Source organism: Argiope bruennichi, chromosome 2 (genome assembly GCF_947563725.1).
Source record: "Argiope bruennichi chromosome 2, qqArgBrue1.1, whole genome shotgun sequence".
Taxonomy (NCBI): domain Eukaryota; kingdom Metazoa; phylum Arthropoda; class Arachnida; order Araneae; family Araneidae; genus Argiope; species Argiope bruennichi.
The window spans coordinates 79,587,987-79,613,285 of record NC_079152.1 but is presented as its reverse complement, the minus strand read 5'-3'; the positions used below and the strand labels follow the sequence as shown (position 1 = coordinate 79,613,285).

The window sequence follows — 25,299 nt, the reverse complement described above, 5'->3', positions numbered from 1 at the left end:
AGTGAATCCTATATCTCTGTGGTGATTTTTAACCAGAAACACAATCATCCATGAAATATTAAGCAACACAATAAAATCTAAAGCCTGCATTATATATATAATTTTTTTTTTTATTTTCTTCATACTTTCTCAAGAATTTAAATTCCTTAAAGACTCCAAAAAAGGCAAATCCGCAATTATTTGCACTTCACACGCATAGATGATCAAGATTAGAGAGCAAACATAATATGGTCTGATGGGTAAATTCCTTTATTTTATTTATGGGACAGCTTTTTGTAAACCTTAGAGGAAAGGTTCGAAAGGAACAGATTAGTTTTAAATAAATGGTTTGAAGGAATTCTTGAAGCTGCATACTTTATAAAATTCCTGAAATACCATTTATTGCAAGAAGGAGCTACCATCATTTCAATTAATTCGTTTTCAGTTTGAGAGTTTTAAAACTTAATTTTGCTTTGTAAGAATGCATTCTTGTTCGAAGTTCTTGCGTCTTTCAGCTTTTTTAAAAATAATTTTTATCGATAGTAATATTTCAAGGTTATGTTCTTTAATTAATATTTAGTAGTATTCGCCGTGATAAAAATGATAAATCTGTCAAACAATATGAAAATACGTAATAGATTTTGGATTTGCACCTGGGAAAATGCAACAATAGAACATATTACAGGTATAATGTGAATCCATTCTTAAATCCCAAAAGCAACTAATGGACAACATTGCGATATAATTTTAAACAATTCTGAATAACTGCCTAAATCAAGTACGCAGTTATACGTTTATATATTATAAAAATATATTAAGAGGTAAACTAAAAACTTGGTTTTAAAATTTATTAAAATTTAATCTGTTTGTATTTTTATCATTTCTTGAAACTTCAAATAAAAAAAAAACTCTCATCTCTAATTTGCCTTTAACATTTAACACCACACCATACATTTATTTCTAGAGCTTGTGTGATCCCTTTCTCGTTTGGTATAGATGTTAAGTGTACTTTATTTTTTAAAAAAAGAAACATTTATACTGCAATCATTTTTAAAGAAACATACAAGTGACAAAATACAAATACGTATAACATAACAAAAAATGGTAAACATTATAAGGAAAAAATATCTGGAGCTCAAGTAATGAACATGATAATGTACAGTCAGAGTGAAAAATAAAGGAATTATTAAAGTAAGAAACTATAAGAGACCTAAGGATATATACAATGAATAAGATGCAAAGAGTATTAAAATATTACACGAAAAAATTTACAGGGTTAATCTAATTGGAAAAGTCTTATTTTGAAATCAATGTAACAAAATAGAACCGTGACATAATAAAAAACAATTTTTAATTATTAAGTAAAATAAAATTCTTATAAATACGACATTAAAATACTTATGCTGAAAATTCATATAATAAAAAATTAAATAAATTAAAATAAGGAATAAAATTTTACAAATTAATCCATTCAACTGAAGAAAATATAACATTTTAAAAAGCTAATCTTAAAATATTAACTACCACAAGCCTATATTAACAATTAAATTATCTGCGAAATAAGAAATGTAAGTGAAAAGTCTGTTTTGAACTTTCTTCTATTTAAAAAAAGAAATTATTTAGGCACAACATAACATTAGTAAATAACATTTTATTCGTTTTAAACTTTCTGTAATGAATAGCAGTGTTAGAAAGAACGTGTGAAAGACTTTACAAAAATAAATTCAAATGAAATAAAAGATTTAAAAAAATATATCATTGGAAAATTAATTTTATTTAATTACAACACTTACTTACTTATTTACATAATTAATTTTAGAATTATGGAAGAATATTTTTCGTAAAGTAATAAATGGCGAAATTTTTTTTATTTTATTAATATTCCAATTAAAACTTCGAAAAATTCTATATTAACCCTTAATTCTCTACCTCAGATGCAACAACCTGAGAGATTTCAAATTTTCAGTTACAGTGACATTATTTTTACATCATTTTTTCAATTACGACTATTAGTTCACACTCTTCCTATATATATTTATATACCTTGTTCAAATTTTAATCGTTAAAAAAAAATACATTTTATTCCTCCACTCAAGTTCAAATACATTTTTTTAAATTTGTATTGGATGACACTTGATGTTAACACAGTTTTTTCAAATATTAATTCATTGATTATTAAATTAAATTAATTTTCAATACATTAAATAGAGTTTTTGCAGTTTGTAATGAGAAACGAAATCAGCAGACAGTTGCTCAATCGGTAAAATGCAAGAATTTTAGACTTTCTCCCCGTGAAGGTGAAGAATGCTAGTTCAATTCTTGCGAAAGTAGAAATTGACTTAATTTTTTTTTTATATTACTTGTTATATATAAGAATAAATAAATATGTAAGTGTTTATAAATAACTAGATTAACCTTGATGTTTGATTTGTTATCTAAAAACCTTATCTTTATGTATCACTTTATCTATCTCCATTGATAGCCCACAACCTTTTTTATAATTTTTTTATCCGATATATGTAAGTAAATATATTGATTTGTCATGTTTATTATAATTAAATTTATTTGATTGATCGTATGTTCATCAAAATTTAATATAGATAAATCGATACATCTTAAAGAAACATGTTTTAGGATAAATGTAGAGAAAAAGTTTAAGCGCTTATGAACATTACTTAACAAGTTTCGACCAAATTGTTTTATCTTAGGGATAATTAATGTGGTATTTTCAGTCAAAGGGACTCTGTGGGTATGATTGTAATTTAAATTTGGATTATGTATTTCTCAAAATATCAATTTCAAATATCTACTTTAAATTAATTGATTGGAAATTATTCGTATAATTCTTCAGATGACTTACATATTTAAATCAGAATTAGGTAAGTTTCATTTTTTATTGATGCTTATAAATGGATAATTCAATAAAGTACGAGTACAAATTTTTTCTACGCTTTTTTGCAAACATTTTATTTAATTTAATTGCTAAGGTCAAGTAATTCTAATTAGAGCAAGTGATGTGTAATATCATCCCACACTTGTTTTCTTGCCTTTTATGCATTTCTGTCGTTTGGAATGTTGGCTATTAATCCAGTTAGATTTCTTATGTTAACAGTATCTGTTACATGGTTCCTTTGATTTAAATTTTCCAAGGATTTACATTATTATTCTTTTGATCCTTTATAAATGCAAAACATGTATAATAAAAATACATTTTCAAATTCCATCAAATTTATACCAGTTTTGTCTTTTAAAATCTCATTATATCTACAACACAGTTATTTATTTCCATATCAAGCTCGCATAAAAACAATATCAGTAAAATGGATCACGGATGACGACGCAGACGAAGACGCATAAAAATTCAGGACAAAAACGTAAGTTATTTCAGATGTCGACAAAGTGCCAGACAATATTTTGGCATTGCGTCTGAAGCAACTATATTCAATAATATAAGCATAAAATCTGGCATATGAAATATATCTTTACATTAAATTTTTATTTTTGTTTATAACGAATTTCTTAAATGTCATAGTTATAGCTAGTTAAAATGTGCACTCTGTGCTGTAAATATTTTTTTATATATAAATATGTAAAAATTGAAAATACTCAATGATTTCTTCAGAGCTAAAAAATGAAAAGATTTGGTAATTTTTGACAAAGTATAACATGCATTGTTAAGATATGCACTGAAACATCATGCAAAACTATAGACAGGTATTGTAAGTGTTGGCCTCGTAGAGAGTATACGGTCAAAAAATTAATCAGAATTTCATCTGCGTCTTTGACCTGATTCATTCTTGTTTGTTCGTGAAGATTTGTATTAATATGAGTAAATTAAAAATCCAAATTAAATTTATTTCTAAGATTTAAAAGATAAATATGATTTGTTCACATGCGAAAAAAATAAAATTAAAATATTAGCAATGTCAACGAGCCAACAAACATGTTAAAGATAGAAATTCTAGTTAAAAATACATTCACCATTTTGTGGAGTATATTTATAAGATTAATGGCATATGGAAGAACCACATCTGTAAGGGATGGCGATGAAGTGGTTGTTCTATCTCCAACATACATGAAGATTTAAAAAAGAAATTGATGAAAGTATGCTCATTAATTAATAGTTTAGAGCGGCTTGCTATAATACCAATAAAAATGTGAGACATCTTTAATAAAGAAAAAAAAACTGAGAGTTTGACCATTTGATTTTTAAATCAGATGTATGAGATCAATTTGATAGGTATTTATAATATAATTAGACAAACATTTTAGGCATTCTAATTCTTACACTCGTCATGTAACAAAAATAAAATACAATACAAGTATAGTTTAATATTTTTACACATAAAATAAGTTTTATCCTACAGATCATGGTGCTGTGGTTTTACATTGCTATCAATTATGTGAACAATAAATGTTCATACATTTATTTGATTAGAACCTTAGTGTAAATTAACTGACATGAGTAACGGAATTGAATCTGTGGTGTACATTCTGAAATGCTGAGTTCATTGCTTTTCCAAAAGAAATTTATGCATATTAAATCTACTAACTGATTGAAAAATGTCTCATCTGTTCGATGGAAATTCGAAATGTAATAATTTTCATACAATTAGAAATGCATTTCTTTTATAATTAATAGAGTAATGGTAATTCCTTGCTTAATAGCGACACAAAATTACATTCTATCAGCCTTGAACCATATCTTTCATCTCAGAAATCCTAGAGAAAGACAGCTCAGAAATTTTAGCATGTCATCTCTCAGAAGGATGATGTATGGATGGCCATTTGATCGACAGAGCTGAATCCATGTCCTTACTAAAGGGTTGTGTACCATGCTAATTCAACAATTGATAGGAAATTCATCCCCGCAATCATATAATGCCATTTAGCTTGTATAAGAAATATGAGAAATGTGGATGAATAACTTCCCGACCTCTTGAATGCGGCGTCACCGCTGACAACCACTTCATCGCTCTTATGATTGAAAGTATCATTTTTTTCTCATATATATAATATATATCTGATCATCATTTCTTTTATATTTTTGCTTAAACTTTTATAATTCATCTTCTATGGTTATAGAATAAGGAATAGAAAAGTACTATTTAAATGAAGAAACATTAAAGAAATTACAACTTGCATTATCTATACGCCTGACAACTCTTTAATTTTTAAACATCAAAGCGTTATTAAATACATACAGTTAGAACGAATAAATCATTCTTAAATAATTAAAAATCCCTCGAAAGACACATTTTTCTCTTTATAGAGAAATTTATAGGAGGATAGGGTAAAGGTGAAAAATTCACAATTCTTAAAAACATTTAAAAAAGACTGGTGCAAGAAAAAGAATAAATTATTTTATCATCACAGTGTTCAAATTTCTCTGTCTTACCAATACTGCAAAGTGATCCAAATTGCTGAACCCTAAAATTCCCGCAATGGAATTGCTGCTACCAATTAGTTACCTGATAGATATCTGTGCATTTTGACTGACATGTTATAATTAAAGTCTGCAACATATACTCTCACAGGTTATTACGGCGTATATATGGGTTTTTTTTCTTACATTACTCCCTTAACACAATATTCTTTTTATTATCACTATTTATTTTTATGTTATTCCTCATAATTCTATACAAAAAATCAAAGAATGCTAATATGAAGAAAGGTACGAGATTAGTGATGTGAATTAAGACCTCGTCATCTTACGTCGGGTGATTCTTAATTTATTTGAAATGTATACGTATTTATTCCTTGTGGTTTGCGATTTTCATGATGAATATTATACACACGCTGTTAAATCTCATGCGTAAATTATTTATTGCACACTTAGCATTAACATGATCAATAACTAAGAACAACTGGTTATATTTTAACAATTCTCACCTTTGGAAGATATGCTAGTCTCAAAAGAGATGCAAAATGTACAGCAGATGGAAAAAAAAACCAGAGTTCAAATTGTATCCTGATATGACACCGAATTACCTAAGAAAGTATTGCAGTGCTCCTGCATGATGCCAAATTTGTTTTGATCCTTCATCAGGCTGAATAAAGTTCCGAAATTTGTCTTCGAAACAAACAAAAAAAAATGATGAAATCGGTACATAAAATATTTTACTTAGTAGTTATGCCTGAAAATAGCAGTCACAAATTTTTCTAGTATAAAATATATAGTGATATGAGGACGCTGCGAAAAAAGGGAAACTGCAAGCGAGCTGAAATGAAGGGGGGTTGAAGAGTTGAACTGCGTGAGACAGAGTTTGGATGAAGAGAGGGTTGATGTTTTTGAGTTCAACGATGTTGTTCTTGTATTACATTTTATTGTATTTTTCTTGTCACTTATGTGACGTCCATAAGTGAATGTCTATTAAATGTTTTTCAGAAAGTTAAATTTAGTGTCATACCAATTATTTCATTCTCATGTGCTAATGAAAAGGGCAGTTTCTGCCTTAATTTTCTTTCCAGGAGCGGAATCGAAATTGAGAGAGCTCGGCAGACAATGCTGAAGATCTGAAAGCTATCAATGTCATATTGAGGTGTTATTGAATTTCCTATGAAAAAATAACCTAAACCAGCTCAACGTTTTTGGCTGGGAAACCTTTTTTTCGATTTTATCATTTATTTAAAAAAAAATAATAATGAGTGAACATTAGTGAGTGAACGAAGGTCTGCAGTCCATTTCATTAGTATATAATTATTATTTTTTTAAAATCTTCAATGACTGGTCATTTTTAGAACACATATTCAGTCATAAAAAAATAATTAAAATTCACTTTTTACTGTTTTTTTAAATCTTATGGAATGAAGAAGTTCTTTAGAAAATAATTCTTTTTAATTGCTTTTATAATTTGAAACAATAAATTTTATATATTTCCTTTATTGAAAGATTAAAGCGAAAATTGCTTGACTAAAATAGGATATAAAGCCTAAGTGAATATCAAGCAAAAATTCTGTTCGATGCACCACTATAAAACTGCCATCACTAGATTATCAAAATTAACCATTTCTTAAGAAAAAATATTGAAAATGACATATGAAAATATGTCATGGTTTTTCGCTGATGCACTTTATGAAAATCTATTCAAGCATTGTCTTTATACCATTAAATTAAAGAGCAGTATACAGATTTTTTGAAATATTTTGCCGCTTTGTCAAAACTTAAAAATCTTTTTCAAGTAATTTTTAATAACTTAAACTTGATATAAACTACTAAATAGCTCTTAATGTAGGCAATATTTTTGAACAAACTTGTACTGTGGAAATGAATCGATAAATGGAAAAGACTTTTCGAGATGAGATTTTCAGAGAAATAATTCACTGTATTGATTGTCAAGTCAGTTCTCTTCACGCTGAGTGAAACAGGAAGATTCAAATTTATCTTCATTCGAACATAATTAAACTTGAAATAAAAATGAATAAATTTCAGGTAACGAAGCATAAAGTCCTATTAATTATTTTTAACCTTTAAAAACCCTATGTTTATATCAAAAAAGTCACTTTAAAAAAGAGTTAGGTCATTAATTAGAAGAAATGAAAAAATCAATAAAACGGAAATAATTAGAAAAAAAACATACTCATACAGCTAATTATATTATTTTTAAGAACTTATACATTTAATTTTTGTATGTATGTTTATAGTATTATTTCTAATAGAAAGGCGATTTTAATTCATTTTTTTATTTTAAAAATAAGAATTATAATTTCTATGTAAATGATCAATCCTACCTATGCTCGAAGAAAATTTTCAGTTTTAGGAAAACTATCTAACTTTCTGGAACTAAAGTAACATGATTTGAGTTTGAATATTTGAGATGTTATATGTTCCATAGACCAAAATTTAATACTTTTTCCATAAATCTACATTTTCCATTTAATACTTTTTTAATAAAATCTTATACTGAAAAATAGAAACTGTATTCAGTTTCAATAAAAATTTAATACTTTTCTCTTGATTGATATGAGGCAGCAGCAATTGGATAATTTGCCCTCTCAAATTAATCAGAATAAACGGGCAATTTTTGGAAGGATTTTTAAATCCGTTTCTCTGCATATTTGAAAAACATTTCTTTTCATTCCAATTTTAATTATAAACTGTAATGGGTGTCTATTCAATACTGTTGAATAAAATAGTATTTCTTACTTTAGTTTTCCAGAAGGTTTTAGAATTAAAGTTTTGATAAAACATCAACTCTCATGAGAAAAAAAAAAAAAACTTAAATCGAATGTTGCAATCGATAGCAGAAGAGTTCAAGAATTCTGATAAGCTGTTTGAATCGATTTCCTTTCTCAATTTTTGATAATTCTTCATAAAAGTGTTATTTTTACTTTTATGACATATATTAGATTAAATGTTGAAATTTACTGCCGTAGTATTATTATGAGAGTATTGTTGCCGTAGTATTGTTTTCGATTATTCCTTTATCTATACTTCACAAAAATGATTTTCAAAAGAGACTTTTAGCGCAAAGCTTATTTTAACTTAAGGACTTTTCTATTACTTTAAAAAAACCAGGTGAATAATTTATATAACTACAAAAATATTGTTAGAATATTCTTTAGCATATTAAAATTATTAACATTTATTAAGTAATAATAATGATGATAAAACTGCTAATCTTAATTGGTAGTTAAAACTATAAATGCATATCTAAATAATTCAATTAATATTGAATTATTTTATTGAAATAATAATAATTTCAATAAAATTAAAGAAATTATTTTCCGGAATTATTTAAAGAAATATTGTTAGAATTTTCTTCAGCATAATAAAATTATTACTATTTATCAAGTAATAATAATGATGATAAAATTGTTAATCTTAATTGGTAGTTAAAATTAATACTGTGTATTTAAATAATTAATACAAATTTAATGAAATTATTATCCAGAATTATTATAAAAAATATTGTTAGAAATTCATTTGGCATATTAAAATTATTAATATTTATTAAGTAATAATAATTATGATAAAAATTGTTAATCTTAATTGGAAGTCAAAAGTATTAATGTATATCAAAATAATTTCAATAAATTTAATTTTCAAAAGATTTAATTAACTATTATCCGTAAAACGAATTCGAAAATTTAATCTTTCGGCTAAAAATGATAAAGTAACGTTCCTTTAATAATTAACAAGCATCTTGAAACGACCACAAAACCTTTATGAAACCCTTTAATAACCCTTTAAAAAACACAAACAATGGGAATCATAATTTCCGCCAGACATCTCATTAAAACAAAGCTCAAATGAAACCATCGCTTCCAAAAGTTTATCATTACACGGAGCCTTCTGTGTCAGAAATTCATGACACTTTCCAAACGGACACTTAGGTAAAATAATTGCATGGCTCCTACATTATTGTCGATTTCATCGAGAACTTCCGAAAAGATATATTGTGCTTTAGAATTGAAACTAACGCTAAAATTCCTCACCCACCAGCCTGCACTGTAAGCCTGATAAGGAAGCTAATTTATGGAGTGAACGTCCACTTTAAAGCCATGCCCAATCAAGAGCGTTCAATTGCTCTCAGAGAAAAGTTGTGGTGCTCCGTCTTTCCTTAATTGGATGCTCTCTAGTACATCCTATTAGAGATAGCTGCTTCTCTTGAGCAGATGCTAGTGGGATAAGGAATTCTTACTCTGTAAAAATGATTTCTATTTGAAAAGAGGAAATTCGTTCTGCAATGGATGAAATAATAAGCTCATCTCTGCGAATTCGATTTATTAAGTCGTTATGTGTAACGATTATAATTAAAATTTAATTATTTTTTTTCAGTGAATACCTTATTACATCTTGATATAATAAGGATTACTTATGTTAAAAATGTATTAATAGCTAATTAGTTATGTTTTCATTTCGAATAGATTTCACTCCAAATAATCATTTGCGTTTGCGAAATACAGTACACTCTCAAATATCCGGCCTGACTTTTCAAAAATTAAAATCTACAAGTTTTGACTCTTATCTTATGATTACTTTTTCATCTCTATATATCGTTTATCAGTGAAAAATAAAATAAATGTGAGTCCATTTTCTTAAGAATTTGGAATATGATTAACTTTAAGGTTTTGTTTATGTTTGAAGAATCTAAGTTATGCATTACAGAATTTATGTTAAAATATGAAGTTTATATCCTTTAACTTACTTTTTATCTTATAAATTTTTGAAATGTGTAGTGCAGTATATATACATACATAAACTACCAGCACAGAGTTTTCTATTTTAACTTGACACGTTATCGGCAACGGCTTCTATGATTCACCGGGTCACGGACTCATTCACTTTCTACGTGGCTCGAGATAAATGGAGGGCTTAATACTCAATAAGAAGTGAGAAAATACATATTATAACAGTGAGTTTCTGTATAAAAACTTTATCGTCTGGAATTGATGGTCAAAGATATAAGTTCATAAAACTCCGGCCTATTCGGCTTTTTTGTTATCCGAACTACTCTTCCGTCACATTAGGATGGATTCTCAGGGGCGTAATGTATGCGAGTTGGAGGCAAGTTCTTACATAAACCTAAAATTATGTTTGGGAATAAGAATATTATCTTTAAATAGATAAAACAAAAATAAATAATGTGGTGGGGCATTTATTTAATTTTTTAGCATAAGCTATACATTATCTAACAATAATTGCCGTCTTTATCTAAAAAGAAATCAGAGGAGGCTTTCTCATTATCTGTTATTCAATTAAATGTATATATTATACTATTAGCTGTAGCTGTTTATCTCCAGAAAATACTGATTACAATAAAAAATTGTTCCTTCATGAAAACATTTTATTAGAAAAAGGAAAGTATGAGAAAGATAAATATTAAATTAATTCATTTCCTTACGTCATATTAAGATAAATGTAAAATTACCTGCTGCATTCTCAGTTCTTTGATTTAAAATATTAAAAAAAGTGGTTTACTGCCTAATTTCACATTTGGAATTTTCATGGAAGCTTTCTTTTCTTTTAAGAAAATATTTCCATATTAAAAGTAAAAAAAAAAAAATCCTGTAAACGTATTTAAAGAAATCTTTTAATCTATGACATCTCTTAGGAAGAATAATTGCAAATAAAGAAAATTATGAAATCAAAATCACACAATAATTAAATTAAGTGAAAGCAAAAAAAATTAATATTAATTTCAAAAATAAAATTAGCTTCAGTTTATTTTCTGAATATCTTATAATGTGTTATTTCATTTAATAAATGGAAAAAGATACTTTATTTCATAAATACTTTTTTCATCCCATGTAAGTGTATTTTTTTGTATGTATTATTAGTTGCTAAAATTATATTGCTGAATCAATGAATCAAATTACTGTAATTCTTGATTTATAAAAAAAAGGCATCTACACAAGAAAAGAAAAAGTCATTAAAACGTACACATTTTTCAAACCATAAATAATTTCTTTATTTATGATAGATATACATGAAACACTGAAATATACATATAGTTACATTAAAGCGTAGATATGAATATATTTATACATAAATCTCATTGCACAATAACGTTTCATAATTACATTTGCAGTTGTATTTTTTCATCAGTACAAATTTACCTGTAGATACAAATTCAACAAATTTTCTTTCAAACTGTTAGGCCTTTATCGATTTCTTGTTGCAATACGTTTTATTACGAATATTTTACATAAATATATAATAACTTGCTTGATTGCCATTTTCTTTTCAAAAGAAACAGGCAGCAAGAGAAGCTCAAGAATTTGTCGATTAAATCGAAACATTTTAGGTCATTTAACTTACTACGTGAGACAGAAATTAGATACAAATAATAAAAGCTTTAATGAAAAAGAAAAGATTTCTTGGTTCATATTTTTAACATCACTATCTGATGAAAATTATTAAGCTATTTCTCAAGGTATGCGTATTACTTTATTGACAAATGAAATTCAATTATAAAAATTAGATAATAATAGTTGTTTCATCAGTATAGCTTGAGTAGGTATAAAGTAATTCGTATAATATCATTTTCTCATACATTTAAGGAAAGTATAACATAAATGTTTTATCTTGGCTTAGTAATTTACATCATCCCATAAATTCAATATATATCATAATAAAGAATTTTTGTATATTTTAACTCAGAAATACTTAATACAACTTATTAGTTACAAAGAGCTTTAATATAACTTTCTTTATAACCATGATAATGACCATTTGGTTATATAGCATCGAGTTCAAACACACTGATATATCTCACAAGAAAAGGGAGAAACCTTAAATAATTTATTAATGTTTTTGTTGCAAATTTTTCACATTATTTATGGAATAAAATCAATGAATTTGCATTGCATTCAAAATATTTATCAAAAAAAAATCCTTTGAAAGCATATTAGGGATTTCAATGAGAATAAAAATTATCTACTTGAAATATAAATGAATGATTATAATTAAAATTAATTCAAATTCAACTTGTTTTCCTTCTATTTTATTTTTTATTTCAACGAAAATATTCAGTTGGATTTAAATCAAGTTTGTATTTCAGTAAAATGGCACCATAAACATTTTATATTCCTTCACAAAATTAAACGAAAAAATCAATGTACATATTACATCTTTCAATAGAATCACAGACATTTACCACAGACATAGATATGGTATTCATGGATAAACATTGAGAGTGCTTTATCCGTGGGGAAAGGGTTAATGCAACACTCGATTAACATTCAATTCTTCCATGTTTTGAATACTTATAGCACAAATCCAACAAGGGAGTGACATCAAGTCTTGAACCAAAATGAAGTGTCCTTGAAATATGGATTGCATGATCATGATACAGCTCTGGTGCGCTGGAAGGACCAATCTATCATGAACAGAATGGCCCCGTAGAGTACCAGCGAATTTTGCAGATGTGCAGATCTGTTGTTGAATGTGGAAGACAGAACTTTGCTGCCATCAACTACGGTCTCGGCTATAAGACCTTTTGTCCTTTGAATCAAAGTTTCAGTAAAATTGCTGTATCCGATTTCATTTCTTGCGCTCACTCTAACAGCGTAATCGCTGTCAAAATTTAAATCTTGTATCATGACGTCATTTCCTAAGAAAAGTACATTGATAAAATATTAGCAATTTATATAGTTTTCAAATAAGAATTAATGTATGTTTTAATTTTAATATTTGAGGTTTTATGCATTCTAACAGCTCTAGTTAATAGCATTCTTGATATAAATTATAAACAAAATAAGAGCGTTAAAAAATAAAATAATAAACGATCTAATTTTACAAACCTTTGAAATGCATTTATCTAAGATGTTACCTTCGCATTATCAATTACCACATTATATTTTTAGCATAACTTACTTGCCGAATATCAGGAAAAATCGGAGCATGGTTTTTATCATGGACAAATTTTTATTCTGTTTAAAAATGAATCCATATTTTTAACAAAAAAATGATGGAATTCTGCAAGAGATCGGTTGTAAATTTCTTGACTTATGTATTTTTCTTTTATTCTGTAGGAATTTCAAACATAAATTGCAAGAAAACTTTTTAAAAAGATATTTTTTATTATTATAATTATTTCTACTGTGAAGCCATATTTTTAACACAAAAATTATGGCATTCTACCAGAAATTGGTTTTGATATTTTCGATTTGTGTATTTTTCTTTTATTCTGAAGGAATTTCAAAAATAAATTAAAGGAAAACTTTAAGAAAGATCTTTATTTTTTATCATTATTAATTTTCAAATATCATATGCCATCACCAAAATCAATTTTGTAATTATCGCCATAGTAGCGCACTTTATTGGTAAAAGTCACATGGAAAATATAAATTACTTGTTTGGTATTTAAAGTATAATTATTTAGAAAAAACTGCACATCTTTGAATACAGCATTTTTATTCTTTATCTTCCATGACTTTATATTATAATATTAAGATTCTCTCACGAGAGTGTATGTGCATATTATGGTGGTTATGTTACAAAGATGATTTTTACGATTTATATTAAACATTAATTGTAGAAGCTACTTTAAGAAAAATATATTTTTTGTAAAGAAGAAATTGATAGCAGCTTTATATTCAGAATTATACGTCAGAAAATATACACGGCACTGAAAAAAAAGACAAATTTCTCTGGTAAGAATAATAAATTGTAATAAAAATAACCGCTTGACTTCTTTGTTTCTTAACTATTTTTTAGTTAACGAATTTTATGTTAGTATGATCATTCGATCATTTATAAATTAAAAGTCAAACAGATTACAAAATTCTTAGATAGAAAGAGTGAACATTAAAAATAAATTTTCTAGGCGTTTATCGTTAAAAAAAGATAAAAACTAGGCATTTAAGGAGAAGAGACGTTTCTTTTATGGAACTCAAAGTGAAAGAAGCAGATGCTTTAGATTGATGATTCCATCACTTATGATTGATACGAAAGTGGATTTCTTAATGCATATTTTATGTGTTTTATAAGAAGAATGTTTCATTCCAAGAGTTTTAAAAAAGAAATAAAAGTAGATGCGCTAAAAGTTGTCCTTAAATTTTTATTAAACCTAATTAAAATAACTTTGCTAAATATTTTATTAAATTAGAAAACATGGTACATAACTGACTACATGGTACATGGCTGAATTATTTTAAGTAATGAGAAATATAATTTAATGTGATAAATATTATTGAATGATATATTTTTTAAATAAAAATAATTGAATAATCAGTTTGTTAAATCATGTTTGGTCATCTAATATGTATATAAAAGAGCAGAACAGTACTCACCAATTTTAATTTGTATTAACAAATATATTTATTGAGAAACTCAGAAAAAAAAAGTTGATTTGTACAAATGATAGATTGACTCATCTTAAATCATGAGATGAACAATTTCTCTATCCCCCCCAAAAAAAAACATGGAAATTTCTTTAATATGTCAATCTGCGAAAAAAAAATGGAAGAAATAGTGCGTATTGGAACAAATAAATAAAGCCTGAAATATTCTAAATACAAAAAAAAATTGCCCGGTTATGATAAGAATGCTGATTATTTTTAACAATGTGACTTTTACCGTAAAAAATATTTAGTTTAACGAAGAAATGCTCTAGAACATTGTCTAGTTCCATTCAATATATGTTCTTTACTGTTCATTTTGCACTCATGGACAGTACAGTTCTTTTTTGCAGAATTGACAATGAATTTCGCGGAATAATCGCAGATAAAATTATTTAGACGCAGATAAAATGATTTAGGTTCTTAAATCCGAAGGAAAAACAAAGGCATAAACAAGAAACGAAAAGCTTGATTATATATATTTTTTTTCTTTCCTCACTAAAAATGAAATTAAAAATTCAACTAGAATGAATTTCCAAAATATTACGAATATAAGTTTGTTTTGACAATGAGGGTATAAAAAGATTACGTATGTTCATAGCTGGAAACAAAAGTAATATTAATAGCATGAAATTTATTTTAAAAAATCGCATGCAGAAAAGACAACTCTAATGACCAGAATTTCTTAATTTTTTTTTCCCTTAAATTAAAACTTCGGTTGAAATAATTTTCCAAGAATAAATGAATCAGGCACATATAATAATCAATGGGAAGCATTGTTTTACGATTTTGTCTAGTAAGATTCATCAAACAAATCTTTGAGATAATCTTTTTGATAAACTGGCACAAGAGGAACTTTAATTCTCTTTTGGGAACTAAAAATTATCTGGCTAAAACTGTGCATCACTAGGTGTCGTTTAAGAAAATTAATCCGTCTTTTAATAACTAGTTAGATGTTTTGTTTCGTTAAATTTTATATATTTTCATAAAGTTTTAGAAAAAAGACTTTTGAGAAGCATTTCTATTCTCATTGCTGTTTAACATTTATTTCATTTCTATGCATTTTTATAAAGTTTAAATGTTAATTCCTACACTTTATTTTAAGGAAATTGTTTTGGTGTTGATGATTCAGAAATTATAAATTGACCATCTAAGTAATTTTAGCTGAGATTCCAATAAACTACTTTCAAAGACGTTTTATCGAAATAAGTTATATTTGCGATGAAAGAGAAGTGGGGAATGGTCACTCGTGTATTATTTGACCTGTCAGCAGACCCATCATTATCTTGTTCTCATCAAAGTCATTGTAAATATGAAGAACGATACTGAACAAAATGCAGAGATGTAAGACATATGTTCAATGTGCGGAAATGAAGGCGGGCTAGCAAATGTAAATTCACATCAAAATAATTTTCAAAAAAATTTAAAATTATTTCACAGATTATTGAGATTCTTTTACATTTAACAATAATTATTTCTTAAGCGATCTTTCATATCGCTCTTAAAAAAAGATTATTTTTCAATGAAAATGAATAAAATGTCATCTTAATGGGGTAGAGTGAGGTGGGGTTAAATATTGAAACGTTGCAAATTATTGAATTAGACGTTACGTTTTCTAAGCAGTGCGTTTCAGATGTGTTTGCACATTTTTCAGTTTCAAAAGTTACGGTACCTGGAACTCTGAATTATAACTAGCAAACGGATATTTTTTTCATTTTTTACTGTCAATCTGAATTGTGCATACGCCAATTTCTACTTCCGATGTCTCAGTTGGATTAGATATTATAAAATTTGAACAAAAAAAGATTTTTACACACACAAACACACACAAAAAAAAAATACTTTTTAAAAATATTTTTTCAAACCCGAACAAAACTGAAATATGTTGACTTAATTTTCCGTTTAGGAAATGTAGCAGTTGCGCCTGCATTTGTTAATAGATGCGAAACAAAATATAAAAACACTATTTTATACAAAAAAAAAAAAAAAACACCTTAATATGGACTCAAGTAATTTAGATTTCCAATTTAATTTAAACATTAAATATCCTTTCAGAAATGCTTCAATTTTTGGAAACTTACCCGTGCTTGTTAAATACTCTCGTGCGTGTTTCCATGAAGCTGTGGCTGGTTTCCACTGGATTTTATATCCAGTTAAAGGAAGGGTGTCATGAGGAGATTGATATATTTTGACAGCCAAAATCCCTGCTTCTTCACTAGTTAGCGTAAATGATGGAACATTCGGTGGGACTGAAAAAAATGCACATACATATACATTTTAAAAAAGAAAAAAAAAATAGCAATTTCTATGGTTAACAGCACATAGTTCCTATTTCGTAAATTACATATTTTTGGATGCATGTTTCTGTTTACCAAAAAATTGAGACAACTAATTTTATCAAGCAATTTATTGATTGAATTAAATATAGGATGAATAAATTTATGTGCATTCTATTTTAATTTTAGCCGTAATTCATATTTGCTGAAATTTATAATGATTTAATTAATTTCGTTTAAATGTGATGAATATTTAAAATTAAAAGTACTTTTAGGTTAAAAAATCATTTTATTAAAGCGTCTGAAATTGGGTGTGCTTAAAGATAACTTTGTTCCACGTAAAAGGAAGAAAACTACTTAAGTATTAGAAGAATTAAATGAAATTTAATAAAACACATTAGGATTTTTTTTGAATAAATACATTTTTCAGTAAATAATTACAATAATCGTTTAAATGCATTAGCCGATTAATAATAATAAAAAATATTTAAAAAACAACATTGCTCATCATTAATTGAAATTTCTTAGATTAAACGTTCAAGTAAAATCCTTCTCAAGTTTTATCATTCGTTTCACGTCATTTACGTCGGAAATTAAAATAAAAAAAGAAAAAAAAATTATATAAATAGCGTTGCATTATTAAAATAAATTGGGGGGCCATTATTATTGAAAATTAATACACTTAATGAAAATAAATGCTTTTTATCATCCCTTTATTCCACACACAGTATTTCATTACATAAAATGCATTTGATTAAAATTCAGAAATTATGAATGTTTTGTCAAATTTCATTTTTAATGAGAGTTTCCTATTAGTTTAAATTAGTATTGAATTAGTATAGTATTAGTTAAAATAGTATCGAAAATATGCGATTGTTATAGTTTTAGTGAATGTTTTTAAATCCGCAAATACTTGCAACAAACAGTTACGATTAATTTTTTACAACAAGCTATAATATTTGTTTCTATCACCAGCTAAGCATAAAATGCTTTTACCATAGGTTCATTATTAACATCAACAAAGATTTCCAATCTTTTTATCAGCTGGTATGCTGTTAAGCTAAATTTTTGTTCTCTATAAATAAAAGCTGAGCACCATGCACTAATATAGTTCTTATTACCCATTACTTTTATATTTCATGATGCAAATTTAAAATGCATGTGGCTTCATCACATTTTCTCATGAACGTCACACTTTCAAACATTGTATTTTTAGCAGACAATTAAACAGATTTCGTATATAAACCACTACTAATTCAATTATCCGCGCATGAAGAACCACTGATGCAAGATATGTTTGCAATTCTTTTGATTCAATGGTCATCTGAATCTCTGCTCCTTGAGACAATAAAAGTGCCATATACGGCTTCTCTTAACTTAATATGAGAGACAATCTTGTCTCCGTCCATGAAAACCTGGTAACAATTTCTATGAAAGTTATTTCATTGAACCTTTTTATATATATATCCATGTGGTACATATGAATATGTAAAGAAAATGAAGATTAATGACATTCTAATATTCATTAATCTCATTACATATTAAGATGAAACTAACTTTTTTTATTCCTGTTATCAATGGGTTGCAGTCTAATTGCAAATTATATTCATCGTATAATGTAAAATGGTCTTATTCCTTATGGTGTAAAAATTCTAGGATATAATAACAATTTAAATTCAGAAGGTATATTTTGAAAAATCTCTTATTATTATTTTTTTCTTTGAAAAACTCATCATTTTCATTTGCAGTTACTGCTATAATAATTTGCAAAGAAATTAAACCCATTAACATTTAAATACACATTTAGTACTAATAAAATAAGTCAATTTTTTTTTCAAAATTTCAATTGATTCTTTCAGATATGTAAACTTCAGCTGAGAATTTTTGTGTCAACAGAATGCAACAAAGTAAGTCTTTTTTTTAATTCTATTGAATTGATTTAAACTATTTGAACAGAAAAAATTATTCAGTATATCATGCAGTGTAAATTTTTTATAAATATATTAAAAATGCACAATTTTGCCTTTCAATCATTATTTGAATTGCAACCATTATTCTCATCAGAAAGAAAAAAAATATTAAAGAAAAAATGAAAAAAAGGATTTTTCCATTTATTAACTTAACTGGTTGAATCTACGACTGTACATCTGAAAAATTCGCCTCACGCAACATCATCTAAAGTTATGGATTTATAGCAACCGTTATATTTCTTTACAAATCTAATTGATTTTTTCGCTTTTCCCGAGGTTGATTAATTTTTAAATAAGAAAAAAAAATTAATAATTTTCTGCATATTCTGCGCTATATTTTGTTTCTACAAACGAACAAACTTCATTACTATTGTAGAATGTATTCCTACTATTATTACAGTATATTTCACACAAGATTAAACAGCTATCATTCTCCCATTTTGGTTTTTATAATCATGCTTTTAAATGTTTAATTTGCTGACTCAATTATATATCAGATGTTTTCAAATTTGCAGTTGTTAACACAAATAACGGACACATCTGTAACTTTGCTGCCTTTTATAGTTTTTTTTTTAATTGGTGTCGATGGAATTTACAAAGGTTTATAAAAATATAATTATTGTAAAACTGATTAATCTAATTAATTAACATATTTTATGCATAAGTACCTCGAAATATCCTGTAAAAAGAATTTGAGATTCTTTAATAATTCAATACATTAAGTTTTTTTTTTTTTTTTTTTTGTATATGTGTATCAAATTTTACCTCAAAATTTGTCATAAGTACTGAGATATAAGCAATTTTCTTCACTTAAAACTCTAACTGAAAAGTTTATTTTCCCTCTGAGACTTTGAAAAATTAGTTAAACATGATTTAGATTGATTAATCTGTAATGTCAAGATTCATTATCGAAAATTCTAACTGATATATGATTAATTAGTGGAAACTTAAGAATTTAATTGCTTTTCAAAATATCCTAGAAAACATCCCTACGGCTCATGCAACCTGAAATAAATTTTTAAAATACCGAGAAATATTGATTGCGAATAACATGTATTGTTTTTTTAATATTTTTAAATGAAAGTAAGCTTAATGGAAAAAAACTAATACTTGAAATGACATTTGAAGTCAACGAAACTATCAGGCTTTATTTTAATGACGAAAATTTATTTTCAGATAGAAGAGATTGACAATTGAATAAGAAATTCACTGAGAAGTATTTTTTATTCAAAATAAAAATTATGGCTTTCGTTTTAAATCAGTTTTTTAAAGAAATAAGTTTTCATAGGAAATGTTTTAAAAATAAGGTTCAGTCACAAAAATAACGATTAAATTTGAGATGAAAATTAGCCGTTGTATACGGGCGTTTATTTTCATGATCCTTAAAAACCCGGAATTTACATTTTTTATTTCTCTATTTTTTTCTCTTATACAAAAAAAAGTACTTAAGTGTCTAAGAAGTCTAATGGGTCTAGTTGCAGTAATTCTTCGAAAAACGATCATATTTTATATCTATTTGCGATTTCTATATTTCAACTACATTTTTTCTTAGTTTAACTATTCATTCCTAATATACGCAAAGAAGAACATTGAATTTTCTTTTCTTTTTTTTTTATTTTAGCACCAGAAATATTTTTTCAAAACATATCAGCTGCCTCAACTTATCTCGTAAATAAGGCAAGTTGTAACACACACGGGGCAATTTGTAAAGATAAAAATAAAAATAATAAAAATAAATTTCCCTTTATAATTTTTATTTATTCAAGAACCTAATACATTTGGTAATTACTTCAAATTGAAATTATAGTAATAAATGTTATCAAGTGGTTTCGAGTAAATAAAAATAAAATAACATAAACAATCAACAAAAAATTGCATCCGTTTCGGAATTACAATTAAGTAATTGTGGACTGTTTCCAATAGAGCACATTTAGCACCCACACTTTTCAAATTAAGCATTGATCCCATTCTTCTTAATCAGAATTGCGGGCCATTATGACCTGATGGTTCATGCCTTGAATTCGGCACCCGAGTTTTCTCTTGGAACTGAAATCGTCGTGTAAGTGGTTCTAATTCTAAAATATGATTGAATTGAACTACCTCCCCTTGATGTTGTTTTGCAGAGAAAGAGGAGGGACTATCTCAGAATCTGTCCTTGTATTCTAATTGCTGTTCAAAATTATGCATTTTGTTACAAAATAATCCTTTATAACGGGATGCCAATGCAATTTATTTTATTGCAATATATCGTCAGAGTTACTGCATCCATCGGAGAAAGCTAGAGCAAAATTGTTTTTTTTTTTTCCTTCAAAATCAGTGCACTTTAGTTTAAAATTCTCTTTTTATCTTTGTTCGCTACGTTTTTTTAAGAGTCTTTTTTCTCTTAAACCTTCCCTCTATTAACCCTTCTTCTTGGTTTTCGTTCATTTTAATTATACCATTGTTTTCTTTCTCCACTGCTTCTTTATCAGGTGGATGAGATTAGAAATCTTTTTCTTTCTTTTGCTAAATCAGTTGCTGTTGAATTTTTTCAAAGGTTCTTAATGAGAGATTTTATCTATGAGGTTACATGTTAATATTTAAAGCAGAGTGTCTAATTGCATGAAATGAACACAAAAGAAAATAAATTTCGAAAGTTATAAAACATAACAAATAGACTCCAAATTGCGAATAACTTGCCTCTTCGCGTAGTTTCAGTAATTTTTATTGATTTATATAAAAAAAAATATTGAGATGCAATAAAAATTTCTTCAACTTAAAAAAACTATTATATATATATATATATATATATATATATATATATATATATATATATATATATATATATATATATCCCTTTCTTTCAAAAAAATCCCTTTCTTTGAATCCCAGCCTGAGTGTGACCCTTGAAAAAGTCTTCAGGCAGAATTCTTTTTTATATTTTTTATAATTTTTTTGGTTTAATTATTATTTGGTTTTTTTTGTTTTTCCTATTAACTTGATTCTAATACTTTTGTATCAATTCTTCTGTGTTTTAGAAGTAGCTGCAGTTGCGCTCTCTAAATACTATGAAGTTCTTTTTTGGTTTTAGTTTGAATAGGTAATAAATTTTAGTTGCGATTACGAAACTGTTTTGTTTCGTTTTCAAACTATTTCTTACTTTAGATTGGTTATATATATATATATATATATATATATATATATATATATATATATATATATATATATATATATATATATATATATATATATATATATATTACAAACATTGCGTTTTATGTGCTTTGGTAGATTTCTTTTAGGTGCGTAGTACAAATTTCAAGAAAAATGTAAAATCATATTTGAGTCAGATAAAATAATATTTCCAAATAATAGATTATCTTTAAAAAATGTAAGCATTTTTAAAAGATTGTAAAATGCTTTTTAATATGCAGGACAAAAATTTGCAACTATATTTTATTTTTAGTTATAAACTTGTTCATAAATATGTATTCCTTGAGCAATTAATAGCATTTTAATACATTATTTTCTTAGAATTAAACTTTAAAGATTGATGATAACGATTTTTGGTAATAACATTTTTAAAGATTTAAACATAATAAAATATAAATCATTTTTTTAAATTGTTATTCAGCTTTTTTTTCACTTAATAGGAATTTCTAAATAATATTCGTAGCTTTTTATATCAACCATTTAGTCATATTTCTTTTTATGATGGCGCTTTTCAAATGACTTTTGTTTCACGACGACTCTATAGATAGGAACAATAAAGAATAATATTCTGCTTCTCAGCCACTATTCGTGTTAAGGTGTTACGATTGAAGGTGAACATTTTGAATTTTTGATAAATATTTTATAAAATATTACATATATATGCATTCAGTTTCTAAAATTACAATGTTTTAATATTTCAGCTATGCTTTTATGAAAAGATGTTACTAAGCTGCAACTCACCATTTTCTCCCAAACGTAATTACAATTTTCTAAAAAAACTCTTTACGAATTTGTTTCACCTATTTGCGTTAAATGAGCCAAAAAAATAAAATTTAATATATACAGACTTTCGACGATATCTGAGATATCATCAAAAGATTTTACAATTTCATTAACTTTAAATGTGCCATTTCTCAAAATCATATAACTCTCGGAAATTTTACTCAACAACTTACAAAATGTATTTAGAAGTTTATTCCTTGACGAGCAATCCTTTGAGCGGAAATATTTGCTGTAATGGGAATTTTTTAAAAAATTAATTAACTATGTTAATTAGCTCATCTAATCACCTTGTATATCTAAACAAACTTGTTCCCCTGAGCATATAATTACAGTATTTATTACGCAATTTAAGATTGAGTTTATTTTTCGTTGTAATTCTCTTTCGTTGTAATTCAGTCTCATTAATTAATTATTGTTATTAACACATATTTATTTTATCATCAATGGATTCAAATTAATAAAATAAGCCCAAAATTTAAATCTGCTATTTTTTTATAATTTCAATATTAAAATGATTTTGCTATTACTCAACAATTGCCTGAAGTAAAAATCATATAATTCTTATGTATGTGACAACCAATAATTTATATATATAAGTTGATAACCAATGAAGCATCATATGATGCTTCAATTGTTATCAACTTATCTTATTATTTCAATTAAAAAATGCTCAACAACATTAACACCCGATTTATAAATATATAGGAAAAACTATTATTTTGAAACCACATGTTAATCAAAAAATTATATAAATGTTTACTTGAACTTTAATTGTTATCCATACGTACATTCGCTTTCAAAAGAAAAATATCTAATTGAAGATTAATTTGGCTTAAGTTATTTGGTACTTTTATTTATTCCACATTTGCCATAATAAATGCCGATAAATATACAACATTTAATTTTATATATGAAGTTGAATTTTACTTACCTCCTTCTAATAGAAATATGTCCTTCTGTATTTCGCCCACAGAATTACTCACAAGACATAAGTAGTTGCCCAAATTTGAGTGATTTTTTACCTTCACCTTAAAATAAAAATAAATAAAAATACAGCATTAATGTTTGAAAATTTATTATTTCTGTGAAATTTCTATACTTATGAAAAAGTTATTACGTAGTTTTATTAATGTGGAATTTTTCATTATTGATGTAAGTGAATTAATTTGAAAAATATTTTTATTGATTTACAATTTAAACCAGTAAATTATTAAATGATTGGGAAAAAATTAAAAATGTACTCTGAAATTAAAGAGTAGGTACTATTTTAAGTTCCTCCTTCTGTGTGTATTTCATATAATACCATTACAATTATACTTTCCTGCCTCTTCATTTATATATAAACTGCTTTGATAATAAAGTCACTACATCATTAACATTTGGAATTATTCGATTAAGAGGATCTTATATCATTCCAATTAGTGAGAATTATTGGAATCTTCCGAATTAGTGAGGAATCGTCTTATATCGCATCATTCATCTCCTTGTAAGATGCCATCAAGTATTTAGACAATAAATGAATGAACTTATAAAGTATATCGGAAATATGCTTCTAAAATTTAAAAAAAAAATTCTTTATAGAAACAATGTGCTAAATTATTCAAAAAAGCAGTGTAAACAGAAGAAAACTTTCAGCTTTTCCTAACAGTAAACTTAAAAATAATGAAATAATAAATATATCAGCCCAAACAGTTTTCGAATTATCGAGTAAATTTATGTGTAAACAAAGAAATAAAAAATGCAGAACATTCCTGTATCGAATTTCCTATTTTTTGAGAACCCTTTAAAGCATGAAATAATTTGCATTACAGACAGTAAAAACGTGCTTTGAAGAACGATTAGAAAATCAAATTTCAGTAATTACATATGCAACGGAAATTAATTCCTTATTAATTTGAAATATATGCAAATTAAGCATGATCGAGCTTTTAATATTTTATTGTAATTCAGCTACAAAATTTAGCATTCCTATATGGTGCAATCTATATTTTTACCCTTGGATCTCCAAAAAAATATGCTATTATGAAGATAACATTGATGATAATTTTTTACGTCTTAAACGAATATAATAAATCCATTAAATATGCATTTTAAAACTTCTCAGGAAATATATAAGAAAGAAAATAATCTCTCTTAATATTTGAATTTTACACAATTTACATTTAATTAAGTTTGAATAAGTAAGATTATGATTCAAAATTTTGTGTAAAATGATAATAAATTGATAACGTTTTAAAAAGAATTGAAAGCGTAGAGTTGCTTTTAGAATATTAATTAATACCATAAAATTGTTATTTATTTATTTAATTATT

At 26.2% G+C, this 25,299-nt stretch overlaps 1 protein-coding gene across 1 annotated transcript in view; it reads right to left on the bottom strand.

The window, feature by feature from the left end:
* Positions 1–12,431: 12,431 nt before the first annotated feature.
* The window catches only part of LOC129961726 (fasciclin-2-like), a 108,381-nt gene continuing 95,513 nt past the window's right edge, over positions 12,432–25,299 (bottom strand). The window contains exons 7-9 of the mRNA XM_056075275.1: positions 23,919–24,015; positions 16,848–17,015; positions 12,432–13,037 (exon numbers count right to left, since the gene is read on the bottom strand). Of these exons, the coding sequence (XP_055931250.1) occupies positions 12,769–13,037; positions 16,848–17,015; positions 23,919–24,015 (534 nt within the window). The 3' untranslated portion in view covers positions 12,432–12,768. The remainder of the gene's footprint in view (positions 13,038–16,847; positions 17,016–23,918; positions 24,016–25,299) is intronic.